Source organism: Ceratotherium simum, chromosome 5, assembly GCF_057802395.1.
Source record: "Ceratotherium simum simum isolate JZ-2026a chromosome 5, ASM5780239v1, whole genome shotgun sequence".
In the NCBI taxonomy this organism is placed as follows: Eukaryota; Metazoa; Chordata; class Mammalia; order Perissodactyla; family Rhinocerotidae; genus Ceratotherium; species Ceratotherium simum.
In genome coordinates, this window is record NC_141904.1 from 52,102,385 (window position 1) to 52,129,278 (window position 26,894).

General features: G+C 38.9%; 1 protein-coding gene across 9 annotated transcripts in view; it reads left to right on the plus strand.

The window, feature by feature from the left end:
* The window catches only part of DOCK3 (dedicator of cytokinesis 3), a 448,733-nt gene that overhangs the window by 157,277 nt on the left and 264,562 nt on the right, over positions 1-26,894 (plus strand). For 8 of the 9 annotated variants that reach the window (XM_087431091.1, XM_087431098.1, XM_087431092.1 and 5 more), the window contains exons 4-5: positions 9,282-9,337; positions 23,951-24,047. In XM_087431091.1, coding sequence (XP_087287217.1) covers positions 9,282-9,337; positions 23,951-24,047 — 153 coding nt within the window. Of the gene's footprint in view, positions 1-9,281; positions 9,338-23,949; positions 24,048-26,894 lie in introns of those variants that run through there. The other variant, XM_087431100.1, reaches the window with a different exon arrangement.

Consider the following 26,894-nt stretch of genomic DNA (forward strand, 5'->3'; position numbering starts at 1 on the left):
CTCATTGAAACATTTTTATGATGGCTCCTTTAAAATCTTTGTCAGATAATTCTAACACTTTTGTCCTGTTGGTGTTGACATGTATTTTTTTTTCCCCTTCATTTTGAGATCTTCCTGGTTCTTGGTGTGACAAGTGATTTTCAATTGAAACCTGGACCTTTGGGTATTATGTTATGAGACACTGCATCTTATTTAAACCTTCTGTTTTAGCTGGCTTTTTGTGACAGTGCTTCTGCAAGAGAAGTAGCGGTTCTGCCTTATTATTGCCAAATGGGGATTGAAGTCCGTCTTTTCCACTCAGCTTCTGTTGACACCGAAGGGTGCAGGCTCCTTGTTACTACTGATCGGGTATGCAAATTCCAGCTTTGTACTGGTTTTCCACTGATTAATCATTGGCTAGAAGGCATTGTAGTTCCTCCTTACTGCTCCCCATGTGGCCTCCAGTGACACCAGGAGGAGGGGTGGTAGCTTTGTTTTTGCTGAGTGATGGTGAAAGTCCCACCTCTCCCCTAGGCCTCTTCTGACACTACCACAGCAGAGTGATGGAGGGGGTCTCATTAAAGCTAGTTAGGAGTGGAAGTCCAGGTACCCCCCACTGCCCCTGAGTGGTGGGGGCTTGTTATTGCCCAATGAGGTAGAAAGTCTTGGCTCCCAACTCAGCCTTTTCTGACACTACACCAGTGTAAGGTTTAGGTGCCTCGTTACAGCCTGATGAGGGTGAAAGTCCAGTCTCTCCAGTCAACCTTGCTCATGTGGGTAGGAGTTGGGCCACAGCTTTTTTGGTGGTATTTGGAAGCAATATAGTGGTTATTATTGAAAAATTTTCTGTGTTGATAGGCTTACCCTTTCCTGATCCTTAAGCTAGAGAGAGCAGGCTTTTATTGGGGTGTTTTTTTGTCTGTGTCTATTGGTATTTCCAAATTTTCAGCTTTTTCAGGTTTAAGTAGTAGAAATATAAGGCACAAGAAATCGAGGGAATGTACCACCTGCTGTTTCTTGGATCTCAAGGTCCCCAGTTGGTCTACCTTCTCTGTCCACCTTCAGAGTCTTCCAGTCTTTAAAAAATATATTTATGTCCAGAATTTTATATATGTGGTATATATATTATGTATACCACATATATGTTTATGTATATGTTATATGTATATGTATGCCCATGTTATATATATATTGTCCAGAGTTTTTCACTGTACTTAGCAGGAGGACTAGTGAATATTATATCTTCTCCATCTTCCTGGAAGTGTATGTTAATCCTGTGTGTTTTTAACTTTTTACTACTAATTCTTTCTTTACAGATAACCAGTTCTCATCATTTAAGTTTGGTTGCATGCAGTTGTGTGTTTTATCCTATTTTAAGTTGCATATTTTCTCTTATTAGGATTCCCTAGTGGTATAGGTTATCTTTTATTATGAGTCAGTATATAAAATGCGTTACTGGTGGTCTTGATGTCAGCATCATGGTGGGATAAGACATCTCTAGTTTTTGTCCTCACCCTCAGCAACAAACATTCTGCATCCATCCACAAACCAAAGTGCCTTTGCGAGAGGTGTGGGATCCAGCATCATATGCCAAGGGAACCAGGAGAAGTCTCACCCACTTGTGCGTAGGTAATAGGCAGGCAGACCTTAGTTACAGCTGTGGATCCTGAAGTGACCTGTGAACCACCTCCACCCTCCCAGTCTGGGAGCCTGTGGAGAACACTGACTTAGACAATCACCCACAGAAGAGAGAACCTTTGTGGAAATCCAGGTTTCTAGCAGAGAAGATCCAGCACTCTGTTGGAGCTAAAAATTAAGAGTTTGAACACACTAGAGTGGGTAATAGGAATAGTTTGACTTTGCCCATGTCAGTCTTCTCCCAAGGCAGCATAGGTTAGGATCAGGGGAGATCTTCCTAGGCCTGTGATTAATCCCCTGGGGGAAAGAGAGAGCATGTTAGTGCGCATCTGGCTTGTTCAGCTCTGTGCATGCTGCTGGAGAGGCTCATTTCTCTCTGGCCTAATCCAGAGTACTAAATCAGGAGCTCCATGACTGGGAGATGGGAAAAGTTTGGGAAAATGGGATGTAGGATTCTTGGAGGGCATTAAATAGAATCAGATCCTACTAACCACGTGGCAGACTCCCTCAAGAAGCCCACCCACGGGTCCCCCTAACTGGCCAATGGGCATCCCCAGTGCTCTGTGTGCCTTACCCACATGCACCTGCCTGCTGCAGCTGGATCACTGTGCACATTTCTTAAGGTGTCAGTGAGCGTGAACTTTTGAAGACTTCTAGGGAGCACACACAGAAAGTAGGCCCAAATCTGCAGTACAGAGAGACCACAAACTTGAGCTATAGTGCTACTTTTGGGAAAACATAAGAGTGGCTGTCAGCAGTCAGCTTCTGGTGCATTGCAGGATCAATGGAAGGCATATAAGCTGAAGAATTCTGCCACAAAAGGGAGCAAGAATGGATCAGGTGTATCTATAGGTGTGAGAAATCCACAGTCTCTAGGAGGGTTGGTAGAAGGTATTTCTCCCCTGATGGCAGTTAGTAAAGACTGGAGGAGGTGACTGCTACTTCACATTTGAAGATGGCAATGTGAAACTCCAAGAAACAGAAAAATCAAGGAAACCTATAACACCAAAGGGTCACAAAAATCTTCCAGTAACTGAATCCAAAGACATGGAGATCTGTGATTTCCATTCCAGATGAAGAATTCAAAATAGCTGTTTTCAGGAAATTCAGTGAGCTAAGGAAAACCCAGAAAGACAATTCAGTGAAATGAGGAAACAATACATAAAAAAATTAAAAATTTAAGTAAGAGGGGCCGGCTAGGTGGCGCAAGAAGTTAAGTATGCGTGCTCTGCTGCGGCGGCCCGGGTTCGCTGGTTCGGATCCCAGGCGCGCACCAATGCACTGCTTGGCAAGCCATGCTGTGGCGGCGTCCCATATAAAGTGGAGGAAGATGGGCACAGATGTTAGCCCAGGGCCAGTCTTCCTCAGCAAAAAAAGAGGAGGATTGGCAGATGTTAGCATAGGGCTGATCTCCTCACACACAAAAAAATTTAAGTAAGAGATAGAAATTATAAAAAAGAAGCAAACAAATTCTGGAATTCATGAATTCAATGAATGAAATTAAAAAATGCAATAGAGAGCATTGATAGCAAACTTGACAAGCAGAAGAAAGAATCAGTGAGATTGAAGACAGGAAATTTGAAGTTATCCAGTCAGAGGAGAACAAAGAAAAAAGAATGAAAAAGAGTAAAGAAAGCTTTCATGATCTATGGAAACTAAAAAGACCAATTTGTGAATCATTGGAGTTTAGAAGAAGAGAGGGAAAAGGGGGAAGAAAGCTTATTTAAAAAAACAATGGCTGAGAACTTCCCAAATCTAGGGAGAGATTTGGATATGTCTCTTCATGAAGCTCATGGGTCACCAAACTCAACATAAAGAAATCCACTCCAAGACACATTATAACAACACTGTCAAGTCAAAGAAAATGAGAGATCTTAAAAGCAGCAAGAGAAAAAAAAAGTTGGTAACTTACAAGGTAACCCTCCATTAGGCTATCAGTGGATTTCTCAGCAGAAATCTTACAGGCCAGAAGAGAGTGGGATAATACATATTCAAAGTGCTTAAAGAAAAAAAAATGCCAACCAAGGATACTTGATCTAGCAAAGCTATCCTTTAGAAATGAAGGAGAAATATAAGCTTTCCTAGTTAAACAAAAGCTAAGGGAATTATTACCACTAGACCTGCCTTACAAGCAATGCTGAAAGGAGTTCTTCAAGCTGAAATGAAAGGATGCTAATTAATTAGTAATATGAAAATATAAAACACACTGGTAAAGATAAGTGTACAGTCATGTGCTGCAAAATGACATTTCAGTCAACGATGGACCGCAAATATGACAGTGGTCCCGTAAGATTGTAATGGAGCTGAAAAATTTTTATTGTCTAATGACATCTTAGCTGTCGTAATGTCACAGCATAGTGCATCACTCACGTGTTTGTCATGATGCGAGTGTAAACAAACCTGCACTGCCAGTTGTATAAAAGTATAGCACATACAATGATGTACAATGTGTAATACTTGATAATAACGAAAAGCAACTATGTTACTGGTTCGTGTATTTACTGTACTTTTTATCATTGTTTTAGGGTATACTCTTTCTACTTAAGAGACATTTAATATAAAGCACTTTTCCATGTATGTTGGCAGCAGCCTTATACATCTTGTGTTTACAGTGTCTCTTGATTACATCATTTTCTCTTATGCTTAATTTAATCTTGTGTTGTTTTGTTCATCATGACCCCCTAAGCATACAGAATTCACTGCCAGTGTTGCCAGTAAGTGGCCATGTCAAGTGGTTGACCTAGAAATTAAATTAAAAGTGATTAAGGGCTATGAAGGGGGAAAGTCAGTGATGGTTATTGCTTGTCAGTCAGTCATGCATGACTGACTTGTTCTTCTCATTGAAGAACAAGATCAAAGTGACAGAAGCTGTTAAAGGATCTGTTTTATTGAAGGCAATGAGACTAACAAAAATTCGAGAAGGGCCTATATCAGACATGGAGAAACTTCTAATAAGCTTGGTTGAAGACCGGGCACAGAAGCATACCCTCTCAGTGCCATGACGATCATGGCCAAAGCAAAAAGTTTGTTTGCAATGTTCAAAGAAAAGGCTGGACTCAACTACGATGTTGATTTACTGCTAGCTCTGGGTGGTTTAAATGATTCAAGAATGGTTATTCATTACATACTGTGAAAGTGAGTGGTGAATCTGCAAGTGCTGATGTGAAGGCAGCTGAAGAACTTTAGGAAACTCTAGATAAGCTAATTATGGAGGAAAATTACTTGGCCAGAGCAAATATTAAATATGGATGAAACCTCCCTATTCTGGAGACAGGTGCCTGAAAGGACTTTCATCCATAAGGAGGCCAAGTCAATGCCAGGTTTCAAAGCTTTTAAGGACAGGATAACAGTCTTGCATGGGGACAGTGTTGTAGACTACAAATTGAAACCCTTTGTGATCTGGCACATTGAGAACCCCAGGGCCTTCAAGCATATCAGTAAACACACACTTCCAGAGTACTACAGGAACAATAAGAAGTCATGGATGACGTAGCTCCTCTTCCAAGATGCCCTCTTGAATTGCTATGTCAGCAACATGGAGAAGTATTATTTGGAGAATAACGTAGCTTTCAAGATTTTGCTTATTGTTGATAATGCTCCCAGACATCCTCCTTTTATTGGTGTTTTTCATCCCAATATCAAAACAGTGTTTCTCCCTCCAAACACCACCTCTTTGATTCAGCCAATGGATCAAGGGTGTATAGCAGCTTTTAAGGCCTATTACCTGAGAAAGACCTTTGCCCAGGCTATTGCTACAACTGAGGAAGACACTGATGCAATTTTGGAAGGATTACAACATCTATGACTGCATCAAGAACCTTGCCTAGGCTTGAGTGATATCATTAAGGAGTATATGAATGGCATCTGGAAGAAGACACTCAAGAGGTTCATCCGTGACTTCGGAGGATTTGCCAAGGATGAGGAGATTGCAAAAATCAACAAGGCTGTGGTTGAGATGGCAAACAACTTTAACCGGGGTGTGAATGAGGATGACGTTGAGGAGCTCCTGAGGTGGTTCCTGAGGAATTGACAAATGAGAAGTTGTTGGAACTGGAACAATAATGGATAGCTGAAGAAGAGGCAAGAGAAAAGGAAACAGAAAGACAAGAAAAAGAACTCCTAAGAAAATTCACAGTGAAGGATTTAGCAGAAGCTTTTCTAGATCTCAACAAGCTCCTTAAAAAGTTTAAAAACATGGACCCCAGGACTGAAAGGTTTGCATTAGTAGAGAGGAATGTTCATGGTGCAATCTGATGACAGGCAAATCTGTGATGAAAAAAAGAAACCAAGCAAACTACCATGGACACATTTCTGAAAAGAATGACACCTCCTCAAAAAGAGCCTCAGTCAAGTCTTCAGGAGGTATTCCAGAAGAAGGCATTGTTATCATAGGAGATGACAGCTCCATGCATGTTATTGCCCCTGAAGACCGTCCAGTGGGATAAGATGTGGAGGTGGAAGACAGTGGTATTGATGATCCTGACCATGTTTAGGCCTAGGATAATGTGTGTGTTTGTGTCTTGCACAAAAAAGTTTAAAAAGTAAAAAAAAAACAAAACCTTTTTTTAAATAGAAAAAAGCTTATGGAATAAGGATATGAAGAAAATTTCTTCGTACAGCTGCAGAGTGGTGTTGTAAGCTAAGTATTATTACATAAGAGTCACAAAGTTAAATTAAAACATGTATAATTTAAAAAGTTACAGTAAACTAAAGTTAATTTATTACTGAAGAAAGAAAAAATTTTAAATAAATTTAGTGTGGCATAAGTATACAGTGTTTTAGTGTGCAGTAATGTCCTAGGCCTTCACATTCACTCACCACTCACTCACTGACTCACCCAGAGCAACTTCCAGTCTGGCAAACTCCATTCATGGTAAGTGCCCTATACCATTTTTTATCTTTTATACTGTATTTTTATGTACCTTTTCTATGTTTAGATATATTTAAATACACAAATACCATTGTGTTACAGTTGCCTATGGTGTTCAATACAGTGACATGCTGTACAGGTATGTAGCTTAGGAGCAATAGGCTATACCATATCGTGTAGGCATGTAGTAGGCTATACCATCTAGGTTTGCATAAGTACACTCTATGATATTCACACAATGACAAAATCGCCTAACAACGCATTTCTGACAGTGTATCCCCATTGTTAAGCAATGCATAACTGTATAGTCAAATTCAGAATACTCTAATACTGTAATATTGTGGTGTGTTAATTCTAGTATAAAAAGACAAGAGTATTAAAAATAACTATAGCTACAATAGTTTAAAAATACACAATATAGATGTAGGTAAATTGTGACATCAGAAACAATAGAAGTGGGGGAGAGTAAAAGGGTAGTTTTGTATGTGATCAAAGTTACAGTATAAAATAAGCTGTTATATCTATAAGATGTTTTATGTAAGCACTATGGTAACCACAAAGCAAAAATCTACAATAGATTCATGAAAGATAAAGATATGAGAATCAAAGCATATGACTATGGAAGAATCATCAATTCATAATGGAAATCAGCAAAAGAGATAGAAAGGAACAAGGGAACTATAAAACAGCCAGAAACAATAAGGTGGCCTTAGTAGGCTTTACCTATCAATAATTACTCTAAATGTAAATGGATTAAATTCTCCAATCAAAAGTCCTAGAGTGGCTCGATGGATTAAAAAGAAAACGAGACCCCAACAGCATGCTGCCTACAAGAGACTGTCTTCAGCTTTAATGACACATGTAGGTTGCAAGTGAAGGGATGGAAGAAGATATTTCATGCGAGTGGAAACCAAAAGAGAGCACAGAAATACAAAGGATCATAAGAGACTGCTATGAATAGTTATATGCCAACAAATTGGATAACCTAGAAAAAAATGGATAAATTTCTAGAAACATACAACCGACCAAGAATGAATCAGGAAGAAATAGGAAATCTGAATAGTCCAATAATAAGTATGGAGGTTGCATCAGAAATCAAAAATCTTCCAACAAAGAAAAGTCCAGGAGTAGATGACTTCACTGGTAAATTCTACTAAACGTAAAGAAGAATTAACACCAGTCTTTCTCAAACTCTTCCAAAAAATTGAAGAGGAGGGAACACTCCCAGTCTCATTTCATCATGCTAGCATTACCCTGATACCAAAGCTAGAGAAGGACACTGCAGGAAAAGAAAACTACAGGCTAATATCCCTGATGAATATAGATGCAAAAATTCTTGACAAAATATTAGCAATCCAAATTTAACAGCACATTAAAAGGATCGTATACTATGATGAAGTGGGATTTTTCCAAGGGATGCTAAGATGGTTCCACATGTACAAAGCAATAAATGTGATACACTGCCTTAATAGAATGAAAGATAAAAATCATATGATCAATGCAATAAATGCAAAAAAAGTATTTGACAGAATACAACATTCTTTTATGAATAAAACTCTCAACAAATTGGGTTTAGAAGGAACATACCTCAACATAATAAAGGCCATGTATGACAAGCTCACAGCTAACATCATATTCAATGGTGAAAGGTTGAAAGCTTTTCCTCTAAGATGAGGAACAAGTCCAGGATGTCCAGTCTCACCATCCTTATTCAACAGAGTACTGGAAGTCCTAGCCAGAGCAATCAGGTAAGAAAAGGAAATGAAAGGCATCCAAATAGGAAAGGAAGAAGTAACATTGTATTTATTTACAGATGATATGGTACAAATGTAGAAAGGAATGTAGATATATAGAAAATCCTAAGGACTCCACCAGAAAACGGTTAGAACTAATCAACAAATTCAGTAAAATTTCAGGATATAAAATTTATACACAGAATTTAGTTGTTTCTATACACTCGTAACAATGAAATATCTGAAAAAGAAATAAAGGAAACAGTCCCATTCACAATAGCATCAAAAAAAAATCAAATACTTTGGAAAAAATTCAACCAAAGAGATAAAAGATGTGTACAGTGAAAACTATACAGTGCATTACTGTAGACCAGCTGCTGATGGCCTTGTGTAGATTGAGTTTATTATTGGTAGTGGTGTGGGCCAAAGTATAAAAAAAAATTTAGGCCATCTGTGTTTTATTTGAAGGGAGTTTCAGACATCAGGAAAAGAAGTGAAACATTGATTGGAAAACGCAATTGTTTTTTAAAACAGAATCCATTTTTTATCCCTGAGTAATTGAAATCAAATTATGGCAAATACCACAAGTTGAAACCATTTGAAAAGAGTAAAAGAAGAAATACTTATAGAAGCTCCCAAATGGATTCATTTTTGTCAATACAAATGTTAGTCCGAGTCTAAGAACTGTTTCTCTAGCTCAGAGCTGGATAATCTGTAAGTTGTTGGGTAGGTTATGTGTTTGGTTTTGTAGATACATGCCAAGCTTTGTATATAAGGCTATATTCTGAGAGTGATTTGATGGAACATTTCCAATCTGTAACTTTAAAAAAATTTTTTTTTCATAGTTGCTTAGGATCAGTTTTCCCCTGAGGAAATTCCTATCTAATATAGTTTGTGCAACTTTGCATTCTTAATTAATATGCAAAGTGGTTGCTACACTAAGAGATATGCTGTGTTGTTGATAGAGTAGCTTTATGCTGAAAGCTGAGTGCTATTTTAGTGTATATGAAATGTTAATCATAAATTACTTTTTCTAATGGGAAACTTTTTGTTTTTTACAGGGGATCTTTCCTGCAAATTATGTTCACTTGAAAAAGGCAATTGTCAGTAACAGGGGGTGAGTAGTTGGCCATACTGAATTTATTTACAATTTTTATAGGTTGCAGGGAATGGTTTTTTTCTTTTTGGTTCCTTGGATAAAATATACTATTGATATGTTTTCCTGCCAAAAATATACTTGTATCATATATAATTCTGAGGACATAATTTTTTCTTAAAATACTGACAACTTGAATCTGTTTTCTTATATACTGGAAAGGTAACCTGAGTGTGGATTTTATAAAAGCAATTAAGCATGCACTATGTTTTTTTAATGATGTACTATTTTGAGAATAGTCCTTGATAGGATAGGAGTTAGTGATAAATCTGTCATTTTGTTTCTATATGTCCAAGTGAGGGAAACTTGTATTTTCTTTTTGCAAGTAGAGATTCAAAAAAACATTGAAGGCATACCTTAGGGATAAAAAGACTGTACAAAATGGACACATAGTTTTATCCCAAATTTGAGAAACAGAATGTAAATATATCAAAATGTTAACATTTGTTGTTTTTGCACGTTTGTATTGTGAGTGATTTTTTAAACATTCTTTACTGTCATGTCCTATTTTAAAAGTTATAAATATGTATTATAAAATTGTGATTTTATTTTTCAAAATTTATCATTATAAAATATAACATTTAAGGTACTGTATAACCATGATAGCTTTTGGTACTAGAAATAATGTTTTTGACCAGAGGTTGAGTAAGCATCAGAGTAACCTTCTGTGGTAAGTTAGCATTTAGTCGGAGAGAGAGAAACTTTTTTTAAAAAATTTTTTGTTTATTGCAGTAACATTGGTTTATAACATTGTAAAGATTTCAGGTGTACATCATTATACTTCTATTTCTGCATAGATTACATCATGTTCACCACCCAAATACTAATTACAACCCATCACCACACACATGTACCCAATTATCCCTTTCACCCTCCTCCCTCCCCCCTTCCCCTCTGGTAACCACCAATCCAATCTCTGTCCCTATGTGTTTGTTTATTGTTGTTATTATCTACTACTTAATGAAGGAAATCATACGGTATTTGACCTTCTCCCTCTGACTTATTTCACTTTGCATTATATCCTCAATGTCCATCCATGTTGTCACAAATGGCTGGATTTCATCGTTTCTTATGGCTGAGTAGTATTCCATTGTGTATATATACCACATCTTCTTTATCCATTCGTCCCTTGATGGGCACTTAGGTTGCTTCCAAGTCTTGGCTATTGTGAATAACGCTGCAATGAACACAGGGGTGCATGTTCCTTTACAAATTGGTATTTTCAAGTTCTTTGGATAAATAGCCAGCAGTGGAATAGCTGGATCATATGGTAGTTCTATCCTTGATTTTTTGAGGAATCTCCATACTGTTTTCCATAGTGGCTGCACCAGTTTGCACTCCCACCAGCAGTGTATGAGAGTTCCCTTCTCTCCACATCGTTTAAGGCCAATGTTTCCTTATTGATCTTCTGTTTGGATGATCTATCTGTTGGTGTAAGTGGAGTGTTAAAAGTCCCCTACTATTATTGTGTTACTGTCTATTTCTGTTTTTATGTCTGTTAATAATTGCTTTATATATTTAGGTGCACCTACACTGGGTGCATAGATATTTACAAGTGTTATATCCTCTTGTTGGATTGTTCCCTTGATCATTATGTAATGCCCTTCTTTGTCTCTTTTTACAGTTTTTATTTTAAAGTCTATTTTGTCTGATATGAGTACTGCTACCCCAGCTTTCTTTTCATTGCCATTTGCATGGAGTATCTTTTTCCATCCCTTCACTTTCAGTTTGTGAGTGTCTTTAGGTCTGAAGTGTGTCTCTTGTATGCAGCATATATATGGGTCTTGTTTTTTTATCCAGTCAGCCACCCTATGCCTTTTAATTGGAGCATTTAGTCCATTGACGTTTAAAGTAGCTATTGATAAGTATGTACTTACTGCCATTTTTTAACTTTTTTTTTTTCCTCAGTGTTTTAGTAGTCCTTCTCTGTTCCTTTCTTCTTCTATACAGAACTGATGGTCACTTTAGTTTGACCTCTGTCTGAAAGCTGTACTCTTTAACTCCCCTCCTCCCTCCTTTTATGTTTTTGATATCATATCTAACCTCTTTTTTGTGCATTTGTATCCATTACGTTCTTATCATGGAAATAGATAATTTTTCCTATTTGTGGTCTTCTCTTTTCCCCTTAAATCAGTCCCTTTAACATTTCTTGTAGCACTGGTTTCTTGGTGACAAACTCCTTTAATTTTTTCTTGTCTGGGAAATTTTTGATCTCTCCTTCCATTTTGAATGATAACCTTGCTGGATAGAGTATTCTTGGCTGTAAGTTTTTTCCTTTTAGCACTTTAAATATATTGTGCCATTCTCTTCTAGCCTGTAGGGTTTCTGCTGAGAAGTCAGCTGATAGCCTTATGGGGTTTCCTTTGTATGTAACTTGACATTCTCTTGCGGCTTTTAGGATTCTCTCTTTATCTTTAATTCTGGACATTTCGATTATGATGTGTGGAGAGAGAGAAACTTATGAATCACTTTACAAGGTAGAATTTAAAATGGGAAATTCTTTACACATATTTGAAGAGTGAAAGGAAAAAAGAGAAAATACTGATATAAACCAGAATAATAACTGCAGAAAGCAGTCTACACTCTAATGACTGGGGATACAAAAGATAATAGGTTGGGAATGCCAGAACCCAGGAACTTGGAAGATGGGTCTTGGGACACTGGAACTCAAACGTCTGAGGAGGGAACATCACATGGCTGCTGCTAGTATGTATGAACGAGGGCAGTGAGCCTGTTTCTGGGAATGCCAAAAGCAACTAGAGGCTGGAATCAGTTTTCTTTGGTGGGGAATCGTTTACAGGAACAGAGAGAAACACTTCTTACCTCCCTTTGCCCAGTATCTTTCTAATGCCCTGAGCTGACAAAGGAGCTTGTGAAACGAAATTTGCAATTCCCAGCCTCAGTCATTTCCTAGAAGGGGCAGATTTGGAGATGAGAGTTATTAGTAAATGAGTGATACGCTTTCCAAGTTAAAATTTGTTATTGAGGCGTAGTAAGAATATAACTGAGAAGAAGATTCAGAGATGAATGCGTGACCAACATACTTCGTATTCTTCCCCTTCTCCGTTTAGAAAACATCAAAGACACAAAGATATAGAGAAAGAAAACTTGAAAATCCTGTGTTAGTGAACCTTTGCAACAAGTAACCTACCACCTTAAGTTTATAAGTAAGGACTGCTAAAAGCATCAAGACTAGATAGAAGTTGTATGGGAAAGGGAAAAGGGGGTATCTAGATTGGGATCAGGAAAGCATATATTTCAGAAAGTGCTAATAAAATACATTTTCTGAATGTGAATGGCCCACCTCGAAATGCAAAAATAATATCCTTTAGATTTATAACACTTTGGTCAGTAATGGGGCTGTTGCGAGCTGAAATTGGACAGAAGCTGCATGCGGGTGAGGTGAGAAAAGGAGATAGAGTGTCCAGGGATCCAGAAATAGAGTGCCTCAGAACATGCCAGCCAGTTAATACACTTCTTGATAATAAGGGACTCATCTTAAATCCAGGAGCCATGTGCTGTATTTCTAACAGTTGTAAAGGAAACTGGGGAACACTTTGCTAGAAGAAGAATCCTTACCTGGATTCATTTTGTTTCAGGAAAGCAGAGGAGGTATGGCTCTAAAGAATTACACAGAGCAGCCATATATTGTTGGAAGCTGAGAAATAGAGTCTTTAGGATGTAAATCTTAAAAAGCTACCTGGAATTAATTCAGTATATAAACCTCCTGCAGATTGATGGTCCAGAATAACATTTCTAAAATCTGAAGAAAATATTTTAAAAAATTGTCTGCAGGTGCTGAAGAGCAATCAATGTAGGCAGGACCTGGAGGGGGTGTGATCGTTTTTTTTTGTGTGTGTGTGTGTGTGAGGAAGATCAGCCCTGAGCTAACACCATGCCAATCCTCCTCTTTTTGCTGAGGAAGACCAGCCCTGAGCTAACATCTATTGCCAATCATCCTCCTTTTTTTCCCTTTTTCTCCCCAAAGCCCCATTAGTTTTTTTTTTTTTTTTAATTTTATTTATTTATTTTTCCCCCAAAGCCCCAGTAGACAGTTGTATGTCATAGCTGCACATCCTTCTAGTTGTTCTATGTGGGACGCGGCCTCAGCATGGCTGGACAAGCGGTGCGTCGGTGCGCGCCCGGGATCCGAACCCCGGGCCGCTGGTATCGGAGCGCACGCACTTAACCGCTAAGCCACGGGGCCGGCCCTAGCCCCACTAGTTGTATGTCATAGTTGCACATCCTTCTAGTTGCTGTATGTGGGACGCCGCCTCAGCATGGCCAGACAAGCAGTGCATTGGTACGCGCCTGGGATCCGAACCCGGGCCACCAGTAGCGGAGCGTGCGCACTTAAACGCTAAGCCACAGGGCCGGCTCCGGGGCTGTGATCCTTGAAGGAAGGGATGCACACAAGGAGAGTTCATGTTTACTTCGGGCTTGTTTCTCACAGAGAATTTTTCAGTTTATTGTGATGTGGTGGAACAGATCCTGAACAGAAAGTGGTAGTCTTTTAGGGCTGAGGAAACGTTAAGTTGGAGTTTGGAACTCTCAGGGAGGCTGGAAATTAAGAGGCAAAATCCAGAGATTAGGATCTTAATTTGCATACAGATTCCCCTATGTGATTGACTCCTAGCTTCTTTTGGGCTTTGCAAGGCTCGAAGAATCTTAGTGGAAGAGTATAGCTAGCAGGCTAAAAAGCTGAGTCGACTTCACCAGCCACCTAATACTGATGAGAAAAATATTAGACTTCAAGAACTGCCATGTTATAGGGGCCTTGGTTAAATATTTTAAGCTTTCTGTTGAGACGCCTAAAGGACCACACTCTATAAGTAAGGGCCGTGCCCTGGGAGCAAGGACCAAACCATAGGAGTACGGGCAAAATTGAAATAGACCAGTCCTCATAAAGCTTAAACCTCTGAAAACACAAGGGACATTTGAAGAAGAAATAAAAGCACTCATAATACTCTCATACAGAAATAACCACTATAATGGGTTAATGTCCTTTTTTTTATGCATGGTATTTTTACTCTGTTCCCTATTATAAGTTAATTCTCCTCCTTCCTTTTTTTCCACTGTTACAAATACTGCTTTGATGATACATCTCTTTTTTGTATCTTCCTCTTTGGCCTCACTTTGTATTCTTTTCATACTCTTATTCCTCTTTCACGCCCTTAAATACTATTAACTCATGAGTTTTATCTCAACTCTGTTTTATTCCTTTACATGCAGAGTGGGCCTGTCTTGTTCAGGAATAGAAAGGCAGACAATTTGACTATAGTGCAGTATGTAGAGGTGAGGGCAATAAAAGGAGACCCAGAGTGGCAGCAAAAGAATGAATATTGTAGGGCCTCGTAGGCCATGTCAGGGGTGTTAGTTTTTATTGAGTGAACCAGGAAGCCACTAAAGGTCTTTGGAAAGAGAAGGAACGTATTCTTATTTAATTTTAAAAGAGTTATTCTGGGCTGCTTTGTTGAGACTAGAACTGTTAGTGGGGCAAGGGCAGAAGTAGGGAGATGTGGTAGAAGATTACAGTAGTCCATGGAAGATGACATGGTAGCATGGACTCAGGTGTTCACTGGAGTGATAAGTGATAAGTTGCCCTATATATTTTGAAGTTAGAGCTGACACGATTTGCTGGTAGCATATAGAGTAGACAAAAGAGGAATTGAAGATGACTCTAGGGATTTTGGTCTTAATAACTGTAAAATTTTAGTTGCCATTCACTGAGATGTGAAAGTTTGGGAAGGATATGATTTGGGGAGAAAATCAAAGAATTCAATTTTGGACATGTTAAATTTGAAATGACTCTTAGATATTCAAATGGAGGTGTCAGGTAGGCAGTGGGCTATATGAATGTGGAGTTCTGGGGAGAGTATGGGGCTAGAGACTTAAATTTGGAAGTCATCAGCTTTCAGATGGTACTTAAAACTATGGGGCTTGATAACAGTAAAGGGGTTATTGTAGGTGGAGAAGAAGTGAGGTGAAGACAGAATACTGGGGAACTGTAGTGTTTAAGGATAGGAGTGGAGAATAAGTCAAAAGAATCTGAAAAGTTGTGGTTAGTGAAGTAGGTGGAGAAATGAAACAGCAGTGTCTTGGAGACGAAGCAAAGAAAATATTTAGAGGATGGACTAATCAAATATGTCTTGTGTTGTTGAAGTTGAGTAAGATTGAAGATCTTGTTAAGAGCAGTTTGGGTAGAATGATGGGAGTGAAAGCCTCATAAGAGATTTGAGGGAGAATGAAAGAAGAAGAAGTAGAATACAGTGTAAAAGACTCAAATTATAGCCCTCATAACCATAACTGAATGGCAGATGGCAACATATTTGATTTTGGAATAATTGTACTAGGTAATCCTTTAAAAAATTCATCTGACTCTTTTAATCTAATTTTTTTTATTTTGAAAATTTTCAAATCTACAGATAAGTTACTAGAATAATGTAAATAACATCCATATCCTTTCCCTTAGATTCACCAGTTACCAGTATTTTTCTGTATTCTACTCATGTTCTCCACCCAGCCCTGCTCTTATACATGAGAGTAAGTTTTAGGCATCCTAATACTTCACTGCTAAATATTTCAGTATATATCTCCTAAGAAAAAGCATATTCTCCAACATAATCACAATATAATTATTACACTCAGGAAATTTAACTTTGAAACAACAGTACTGTAAAATATATAGTCCATATTCAAATGGCCCTAATTTTCCCAGCAGTGTCCTTTATAGCTGTTTTTGTTTGTTTTTTGTGTATGGGGGGCTGTGGTCCAGGATCCAATAAAGAATTAAGTATTGTAAATAGTGACGGTTTTGCTTCTTTCCAATTTGGATGCCATTTATATCTTTTTCTTGCCTAATTGCTCTGGCTAGGATTTCCAATATTATGTTGAATAAAAGTGATGAGAGTGGGCATTCTTGTCTTGTCCCTGCTCTTAGAAGAAAAGCTTTCAGTTTTTCACTGTTGAGTAAGATGTTAGCTGTGGGCTTGTCATATATGGCCTTTATTATGTTGAGCTATGTTCCCTCTATACCCACTTTGTTGAGAGGTTTTATCATAAATGGATATTGAATATTATCAAATGCTTTTTCTGCATCCATTGAGATGATCATATGATTTTTATCTTTCATTTTGTTAATGTGTATCATGTTGATTAATTTGCAAATGTTGAATCATCCTCGCATCCTTGGAATAAATCCCACTTGATCATGGTATATGATTTTAATGTGCTGTTAAATTCAGATTGTTAATATTTTGTTGAGGAGTTTTGCATCTGTGTTCATCAGGGACACTGGCTTGTAATTTTCTTTTTTGGTGGTGTCCTTGTCTGGTTTTGGTATCAGGGTAGTGCTGGCCTTGTAAAATGAGTTTGGGAGCATTCCCTCCTCTTCAGTTTTTTGGAAGACCTTGAAAATGATAGGTATTAAATCTTCTTTGAACGTTTGGTAGAATTTACCAATGAAGCTGTCTGATCCTGGACTTTTGTTTGTTGGGAGGTTTTTGATTACTGACTCGGTCTCCTTACTAGTAATCAGTCTGAATTGTTCAGATTTTCTGTTTCTTCATGATTCAGTCTTAGAAGATGGTATGTTCCTAGGAGTTTATCCATTTCTTCTAGGTTGTCCACTTTGTTGGCATATAATTGTTAATAGTAATCTCTTATGGTCCTTTGTATTTCTTTGGTATCAGTTGTGACTTCTCTGCTTTCATTTCTGATTTTATTTATTTGAGCGCTTTCTCTTTTTTTTTTTTTAGTCAGTCCAGCTAAAAGTTTGTCAATTTTATCTTTTCAAAGAAACAGCTCTTAGTTTCATTGATCTTTTTAATTGTCTTTTTAGTCTCTATTTCATTTATTTTCTCTCTATACCCAGTTTATTGAGAGTTTTTATCATAAATGGATGTTGGCTCTTGTCAAAAGCCTTCTCTGCATCTATTGAGATGATCATATGGTTTTTGTTCCTCGTTTTGTTAATGTGGTGTATCACATTGATTGATTTGCGGATGTTGAAGCATTCCTGTGTTCCTGGTATAAATCCCACTTGATCATGGCGTATGATCTTTTTAATGTATTGCTGTATTCAGTTTGCCAATATTTTGTTGAGGATTTTTGCATCTATGTTCATTAGGGATATTGATCTGTAGTTTTCCTTCTTAGTATTGTCTTTGCCTGGCTTTGGTATCAGGGTGATGGTGACCTCGTAGAATGTGTTGGGAAGTGTTCCATTTTCTTCTGTTTTTGGAATAGTTTGAGAATGATAGGTATTAAGTCTTCTTTGAATGTTTCGTAAAATTCTCCAGAGAAGTCATCTGCTCCTGGACTTTTATTTTTTGGGAGGTTTTTGATTACTGTTTCAATCTCTTTGCTTGTGATTGGTCTATTCAGGTTCTCTATTTCTTCTTGATTTAGTTTTGGGAGGTTGTATGAGTTTAAGAATTTATCCATTTCTTCTAGATTGTCCAATTTGTTGGCATATAGTTTTTCATAGTGTTCTCTTATAATCTTTTGTATTTCTGTGGTATCTGTTGTAATTTCTCCTTTTTCAGTTCTAGTTTTATTTATTTGAGCCTTCTGTCTGTTTTTCTTGGTGAGTCTGGCTAAGGGTTTGTCAGTTTTGTTTATCTTCTCAAAGAACCAGCTCTTTGTTTCATTGATCCTTTCTACTGTTTTTTTTATTTGTTTCATTTTTTTCTTCTCTGATTTTTATTATTTCCCTCCTTGTGCTGACTTTAGACTTTTTTCTTCTTTTTCTAATTCCATTAGGCATAGTTTGAGGTTGCTTGTTTGGGCGTTTTCTTGTTTGTTAAGGTGGGCCTGCATTGCTATGAGTTTCCCTCTCAGGACCGCTTTTCCTGCATCCCATATGAGTTGGTACGGTATATTTTCATTTTCATTGGTCTCCATATATGATTTGATTTCTCCTTTAATTTCATCAATGATCCGTTGGTTGTTCAGTAGCATGTTGTTGAGTCTCCACAGCTTTGGCACTTTCCTGTTTTTTTCCTTGCAGTTGATTTCTAGCTTCATGGCATTATGATCAGAAAAGATGCTTGTTATGATTTCAGTCTTCTTAAATTTATATAAACATACCTTGTTTATATAAATTTCCCAATATGTGGTCTATTCTTGAGAATGTTCCATGCACACTTGAGAAGAATATGTAATCTGCTACGTTTGGATGGAATGCTTTATATATATATCTGTTAAGTCCATCTCATCAAGTTTTTCTTTTAAGTCCATTATTTCCTTATTGATTTTCTGTCTGGATGGATCTGTCCATTGATGAGAGTGGGGTGTTAAGATCCCCTACTATTATTGTGTTGTAGTTAATATCTCCTTTTAGGTTTGTTAATAGTTGCTTTATGTACCTTGGTGCTCCTGTATTGGGTGCATATATATTTAAAAGTGATATGTCTTCTTGGTGGAGTGTCCTTTTTATCATTATATATTGCTCCTCTTTGTCTCTCATTACCTGTTTTATCTTGAAGTCAACTTTGTCTGATATAAGTATGGCAACACCTGCTTTCTTTTGTTTGCCGTTAGCTTGGAGTATTGTCTTCCATCCTTTCACCCTGAGCCTGTGTTTGTCTTTAGAGCTGAGATGTGTTTCCTGGAGGCAGCATATTGTTGCGTCTTGTTTTTTAATCCATCCCACCACTCTGTGTCTTTTGATTGGAGAATTCAGTCTGTTTACAATTAGGGTAATTATTGATACATGGGGGCTTGTGGTTGTTATTTTATCACTCTTTTTCTGGTTCTTTTGCATTTCTTTTGTTTCTCGTCCCATGTGTTTTGGACTACCAATTCAGTTTGGTAGTTCTGTACGGGGGTCCTTTTAATTTTCTCTTTCTTTATTGTGTGTGATTCTGTTCTGATTATTTGGTTAGTGGTTACCATGAGATTTGTATAAAAAATCTCGTGGATGTAATAGTCCATTTTTTGATGGCCTCTTATTCCCTTACACTAAGTCGTTTCAATCCCTTTCCTCTTCCTCTTCTAAGTTATTGTTGTCAGATCTTATTCCTTCTTGTGTTGTGAGTTCGTGTTTAACATGATGAGGTTATATTTATGCTTTGTGCTTACCTTCCCTTGATCTTTGGTTTTATAATTAAGTATTTGCTAATCTATTTTGATAGAGGACTGCAATTTTTCTGGTTTTGTCGACCTGTTTTCCTCCTTGTTCAAAACTTTGAATCCCCTTTCTCTTTTTTTTCCTCAGGGATGAGGGCCTTCTGGAGCACTTCTTGTAGTGGGGGTCTTGTGGCAAGAAACTCCCTTAGCTTTTGTTTATCTGAGATAGTTATTATTTCTCCATCATATCTGAAGGATATTTTTGCTGGATAGTGTATTCTTGGCTGAAAGTTTTTGTCTTTCAGAATTTTGAATATATCGTTCCACTCTCTCCTAGCTTATAAAGTGTCTGTCAAGAAATCGGCTGAGAGCCTGATAGGAAATCCTTTTGTATGTCATTTTTTTTCGTCTAGCTGCCCTTATCAGCCAGCTTTACTACTATATGCCTTGGAGAGGGTCTTTTCATGTTGATATATTTAGGAGATCTATTTATTTCATTCACTAGTATTTCCAGCTCCTTCCCCAGATTTGGGAAGTTCTCAGCTATTATTTCTTTGAACAAGTTCTCTGCTCCTTTTCCCCTCTCTTCTCCCTCTGGAATACCTATAATCCTTATGTTGGATTTCCTAATTGAGTCGGATATTTCTTGGAGAGTTTCTTCATTTCTTTTTAGTTGTACTACTCTTTCCTCCTCCATCTGGAGCATTTCTGCATTGCTGTCCTCAATATTGCTAATTCTTTCCTCCATATTGTCAGCTCTGATGCTTAAGACTTCCAGATTCGTCGTTATCTCCTCTATTGTATTTTTCATCTCTAAGATTTCTGATTGTTTTTTTTTATAGTTTCAATCTCTTTTGTGAAGAAACTCATGATTTCATTGAATTGTCTGTGTTTTCTTGTATTTCATTAAGCTTTTTTATGATGGCTATTTTGAATTCTCTGTCATTATGGTTATCCATTTCTATGCTTTCCAGGTTGACTTCTGGGTGCTTGTCATTTTCCTTTTGGTCTGGAGATGTAATATATTTTTGCATAGTGCCTGTCGGTGTTGGCTTACTTTTCCTCATAGTGAAAATACATGATTGCAGTTTCCACTTGCTGCCGCTAGGTGGGGGTCAAGGTCTGTGTATTCTGGCCCGCCTCAATCCGCGAGCACTCTCATCGGCCCTTGGCTGATCTTAGGTGTGGCTGGGTGGAGGCTGCTGTGGGGTAAGCGTGGGAATAGCTGGGACTGGAGCGCAGCTAGGCCGAAGCAGCTGGGACTCGGGTGCGGGTGGGTTGAAGCAGCTGTAGCTGAAGTGCTGCTGGGCCAAAGAAGCAGGAGCTGGAGCGCTGCTGGGGCAAAGAAGCTGGAACTGGAGTGCTCTGGGCCGAAGAAGGAAGAGGTGGAGTGCCACTGGGCCAAAGAAGCTGGAACTGGAGCGTGCTGGGTCAGAGAAGCTGGGACTGGAGTGTGGTGGGCTGAAGTTGCTGATGCGAAGTCAGCTGGAGCCCGAGCACAGGCCAAGCTGAAACAGCTGGAGCTGGGGTGGGGGTCGTCCAGCCGAAGGAGCTGGGGCCATGGCACAGTAGAGCCAGGGAAGCTGGGACCATGGCTCGGTCCTGCTGGAGCAGCTGGGGCGGTGGTGTGGTGGGGCCTGCAGTGCTGCTGCCTCTGGTGCAGGGGCACAGGCTTGTCCTGCTGCCTGGGCACCTGGAGGCCGCTCCCTGTGGGGGTGGGGCGCGGTCACGCTGCCCCTGCTGGTGGGGTCCAGGCACTTTGGGGCTGCTGCCTCTGGGGACTTGGCTGAGGTGAAGTGCCACTGTGCTGAATCGCCGGTTGGGCTGGCCGGGTGGGGGAGGGGCGCTTACTTGCGCCTCCGCGATCTCAGAGGTTTCTCGCCTCGCTCTTGCTCTCTGCTTTCCTGAGGGGCTAGCTTGTTGAAACTACCCTCGCAACAGTTTGGCTCCCTCCATAGGGGGACCCCCACGGGCTGTGAGGGGTCTTGGAGAGCACCGTTTTTCACGGGGTGAGCCGGCTCTCCCCCTCCTCTGAGAGCTGTATCGTCTCAGTCTCTGGGTTGCAGTCCTTGGGGAAGGAAGGGAGCTCCTCTTACCTCCTTCCACTTACTCTGGGGATTCCAGCACCTCAATCCTCAGGTGTACAGCTGCCTGGGTGCCTCAGATGTCCCCTGTGTTGTGTGAATAGCTTCTCTTGGAATATGAATGTCCTTTTTGTTGTGTCTTAGAAGGGGGGAGTTCAATAGGGGAAGCTCACTCTGCCATCATGCTGACGTCAGTCTCTATACCAGCTTTATAAGTGATTAGTCCATGACCTTTACGAAATGTTTACCTTTACCAGTGCGATTTTTACTTTTATATGTTTTCTTGTTGCTAATTAGTGTCCTTTCTTTTTAGCTTAAAGAAGTCCCTTTTACTTTTCTTGTAAGGTCAATTTAGTGGTGGTGAACTACTTTAGGTTTTGCTTGTCTAGAAAAGTCTTTATCTTTCCTTGAATTCTGAATGCTACCCTTGCTGGGTAGAGTATTCTTGGTTGGAAATTTTTTGCTTACAGCGCTTGACTATATCATGCCACTCTCTTTGGTATCTGCTGAAAAGTCTGCTAATAGTCATATGGGAGTTGCCTCAGATGTAACAAGTTATTTTTCTCTTACTGCTTTTAAGATTCTCTCTTTAACTTTTGATATTTTAATTATAATGTGTCTTGGTGTGAATCTTTTTGGGTTCGTCTTTTTTCGAATTCTCTCAGCTTCAGGGATCTATGTGTCTGTTTCCTTTCTCAGGTTAGGGAATTTTTCAGCCATTGTTTCTTCAAATAAGTTTACTGTCCCTCTCTCTCTCTTCTCCTCTGGGACCCCTATAATGTGAACATTGTTCTGCTTGATGTTATCCTAGAGGTCCTTTAAGATCTCTTCACTTAAAAAAATTTTTTTTTTCCTGCTGCTGTTTGGGTGAGTTGCACTGCCCTGTCTTCCACATCACTGATCCTTTCTTCTGCTTCACCTGATCTGCTGTTGATTCCCTCTAGTGTATTTTTCAGTTCACTTATTCTTTAGCTCTGTGACATCTGTTGGTACTTTCTTATGTTTTACAACTCTTTGTTGACGTTCTCTCTGTGTTCATTCATTCTCTCAAGATTGATGAGGATCTTTACGACCATTACTTTGAACTCTTTGTCAGGTAAATTACTTATCTCTGTTTCATTAGGGTTTTTTCTTGGGTTTTATCTTGTTCTTTCATTTGGAACATATTCCTTTGTTTTCTTGACTCTCTGTGTTTGTTTTTATGTGTTAGGTGGAACAGCTACCTCTCCCAGTCTTGAAGGAGTGATCACGGGAAGACTGGGGGTGTGTTTTAGTTTGCTGTCTGTGTAGTACCCTCGGGGTCGTAGCTTGCCAAGAACTGTCTCTTTGATTATTTTAGTCTTGTGGAGCTCGGAAACACAAGCCCTGCTGGCTGCCAGAGCCAGGCCTTTAAGGTGTCTGGCTGAGGCAGGACCACAGGGGAGCACTAGGCTGGGGTGCACCTACCTGTCAGCTTTGGTGGGGCTGTGGGGGGAGTTCAGGGGTGGGGCAAGCTCACTGGCTTTAGCAGGCTGTGGCAGAGTGCAGGGGTGGAGCAAGCCTGCCTGCATTAGCAGGGTAGAGGGAGAACACAAGAATGGCACCCACCAGCACTTTCGTCCTTGGAGAGAGTTCCAATACACCCCTGCCCCTCTGGCAGACACATTAGGATTAGCAAATGAATCTCCTTCACCTATGGTCTAGGCGCTTGTCAAACTGCTGCTTTTCTGCTAGGTCACAGGGCGAGTGGGTCCGTGCATGACCCCTTTAAGGGTAGAATCTTAGTTTCCTACAGTCCTTTAGGTCTTGGATGTAAACTCTGTTGGTTTTTAAAGCCAGGTGTTTTTGAGGGTTCATCTCTCTGGTGCAAGTCTTAAGAGTTGGAGTCCCTGATGTGGAGTTGGAACTTCTTGCTACTCAGGGAGAAGCTCTGTACTTGTGAGATCTCTTCCAATTATGGGTCGCTGCGCTGGAGGGGTGGGGTTTTTGGCAAGAGTGTATCTCTGCCTCTCCTGCCAGTCTCGATGTGGCCCTCTTATTCTTCATTGTGGAGGAGCTGTTCAACTAGTTTTCAGGTCCTTTTCAGAGGAAATTGTTCTATATATAGCTGTAGATTTGATAAGTAGGAGGAAGTGAGTTCAGGATCTTCCTAAGCTGCAATCTGGAGCCACCGCCTCTTAAAGACAGTATTTCTAAAAGTAAAATTGAAGATTTATGTAACAAAACTGAAATGTTTTACATTAATTCATTTCAATGACGCTATTGTAGTGTTTTACTGCAAAAGAGTACCTCTCTTTTTTTTTTCAGTCAATTAGACGTACCTCTCTTTGTATTTGCATGAATTTAAGATTTGGGTTACTCAGATTGAAAAGGGCGGTAGATAGTATTCTGGTGTTTTATCAAAGATAATATGGCTGTTTTTTTGTGGCTCTGGTTCTAGGCAGTATGAAACTGTGGTTCCACTGGAAGATTCTATTGTGACTGAGGTTACAGCAACTCTACAAGAATGGGCCAGTCTGTGGAAACAACTTTATGTGGTAAGTAGTTGATAACTAATTTACTAGAGCGTTAAAGTTCCATTGTACCAAGTGAAAAAAATTATATTACCTATGCCAATTGCAAAATTTTATATTTCTGAATATTTGTAGTTTTTCAAGTGTATGTTTCTAATATTAACTGAAACATAGTAGACTGAGGTTTGTCCAACTTGAAGAGAAAACATTCTTCGTATGCCTGCAGTTCCTCTATCCTATCCCAGTCAGTAGAATGTAAGTTCCATAAAATCAGAGATTTTAGCTGTCTTACTCATTGCTGTATCCCCAGAAGCTTTCATAAAACAGGTGTTTACTGAACAAATGAACACACTGGAGAGTTACATTGTGAACCTAGTGGTAAAGGCCATGAAGTTGTATCAACAGTTTCTTACAGCTACTAAGCTTAAAGGATATGTCATATATGACACTTTTTGCTAGGCCAACAATTAATAGAAAGATTAATAAAAAACCAGTCCATATCCTTTGAAACTTACAGAGTGATAGGACACAAAAAAATCTAGACTAAAAATAGGTGACGGGGTTTGGATTCTGAACAAGGTGGAGTAAATACATTCTATTTTACTCCTCCTAGTAATCAAAACAAAAATCATGGACAAAACCCGTGAAAACTGAAAATTAGGGAAAAGAAGGTGGGCTGACTAGGGGCCTTAAGACTCAAGGATTGAGTGAATTCCCTGATTGTTGTTTTTTTCTTGCCTCCCATATGTCCTGGCCTGGGCTCGAGAGAAGCCCACAATTTGGAAATGCTAATGGGTGCAGACAAAAAAAAAAGCACCAAGGAAAGCTTGTTCTCTCTAGCCAAAGGATGACCCAACAAGACAGAAACCTTTTAACTTAGCCTGCGTGTTCTCGAGGAGAACATCACAATAAAAGCTGCACTCCCTCCCACTCCAACAGGCATTGCAGCAGTGGAATTGGTGGCCAGAGCTCTGTCTTATACACACACCCTTTCCCCCACCTGCAGTAACAAGGAGGTATCCCTCTCCGTTGGGGCCTGTGGGCCGACCTCTGACTTCTACCCCTCCCCTCCACAATACCCCTCCCCTCCACAATAATGCAGCAATGCCTCTCCTCACTGGAGCCTGTAGGGAGGATTCTGACTTCCACCCCACCAGCAGTTACAAGGTGGCACCTCTCCTTAGCAGAGCCTCTGGATGGGACTCTGGCTTTTGTAACTACCCAGCATTAACAAGGTGGTTCCCTTACCCTGTAGGGTTGTGTGGGCAAAATCTGACTTCCTTCTGTGCTCTGAAGTAAGGAAGAAGCATCCCTCCACAGAGGAACCTGTGGTTGGAGCTCTTGACTTCCACTGCCCCTGCGGTAATAAGGTGGTGTTCTCCCCAGCTGAGCCTATGGGCAGAAATCTGACTTCCACACCCCCTACCCCGATGTTAATGAGGCAGTGCCCCTCTCTGGTACACTATGTGGACAGAACCCTATTTTCCATCCTTGTGCTGCTGAAATGACAAAAAATGTTGGTGTGCTTTACATTTTCTCCCTGAAATTGCACTCTCTATGAACAAGCTAAATCTGAAACTCCAAGGAAAGAAACAGCTTATTTGTGACCTAGATAGATAGGCACAAGAATTTTTGTGAAAACTGAAACTTTTTCTAATACAAATCAGTAATAATGATTTTACAAATTTTTAACATGAATTAATATATAGAAAATTTCAAGTATAATTGACAATGTTATTTGAATTGACTTTAGACACTGTAACACACATTTGAAGAAGAATTTTCGATATTGATTAATTTATAATTACTTCTCAATTTATGCAATACCTGTTTGGATTTGATGTTAATACTACTGATTTAACATAACAGTGATTAACTAAACTTGGATAGATGTAGTCTTTACACTGATAACTACAGAATCAGATAATTGATTACTATAAGGTTAAATAAATTATACTAAAAGAAATGAACCGCTTTTGTCACTGTGAATGTGAAAATGAAAGGAGAAGCGGTTTTTTAGTACTGAATTCAATTTTGGGAAAAACTTTTAAGTATATTTGGAACAACTTGAGTATCTTTATGTTTTCCAACTGTAAACTTTATGAAATCTAAATACAGATCAAATATTTATTATGAAAATTTAGCATCTGAAGTGAGAGATGTTTTAAGTATAAAATACCTGCTTGAGTTCCAACACTTAGTACAAAGAAATGAATGGAAAATATTTCGTTAGTGTATTTTTTTATATTTCTTATTTGTTGAAATGATGTTTTGCATATATTAGGTTAAACAAAATGTATTGTTTAAATTTAAGAAAATAAATGACATAATAAGAATATACTTAACAGTTTAGACCATAAAGGAAAAGAATTTCTAAAAACCAGAATAAGTTAAATCCGTAGAGAAGAGTGTTTAGCAACTTTTTAGAAGATTAATGTTACTCATTTCTGTATGCAAGGAAGAAGTAATCTGAACTTAGATTACAGGAAGATACACATTTTCTAACATTTGGATTTAAAATATAAATGGTAGCACTTTTTTGGTGTGAAGTTGAGTCCAATCACTGATACTTAATAAACAACTTCTTAAGTTGATATTACTCTTAAATCATAATAACTATATGAAATAGAAACTATACCCATTTTACAGATGTACTTTCTCGTAATCTCCTTAAATTTTCTCTACTCTCCGTCAAGAAAACAATTTTGAAAAATTAAGTAACTCAGCAGCACTTATGATTAATATAAGAGAGGGCTTTGTTAGCCCAAAATGGCTAGCTCTTTTTTATTTTTGGTGAGGAATATTAGCCCTGAGCTAACATCTGTTGCCAATCCTCCTCTTTTTGCTGAGGAAGATTGACCCCTGGGCTAA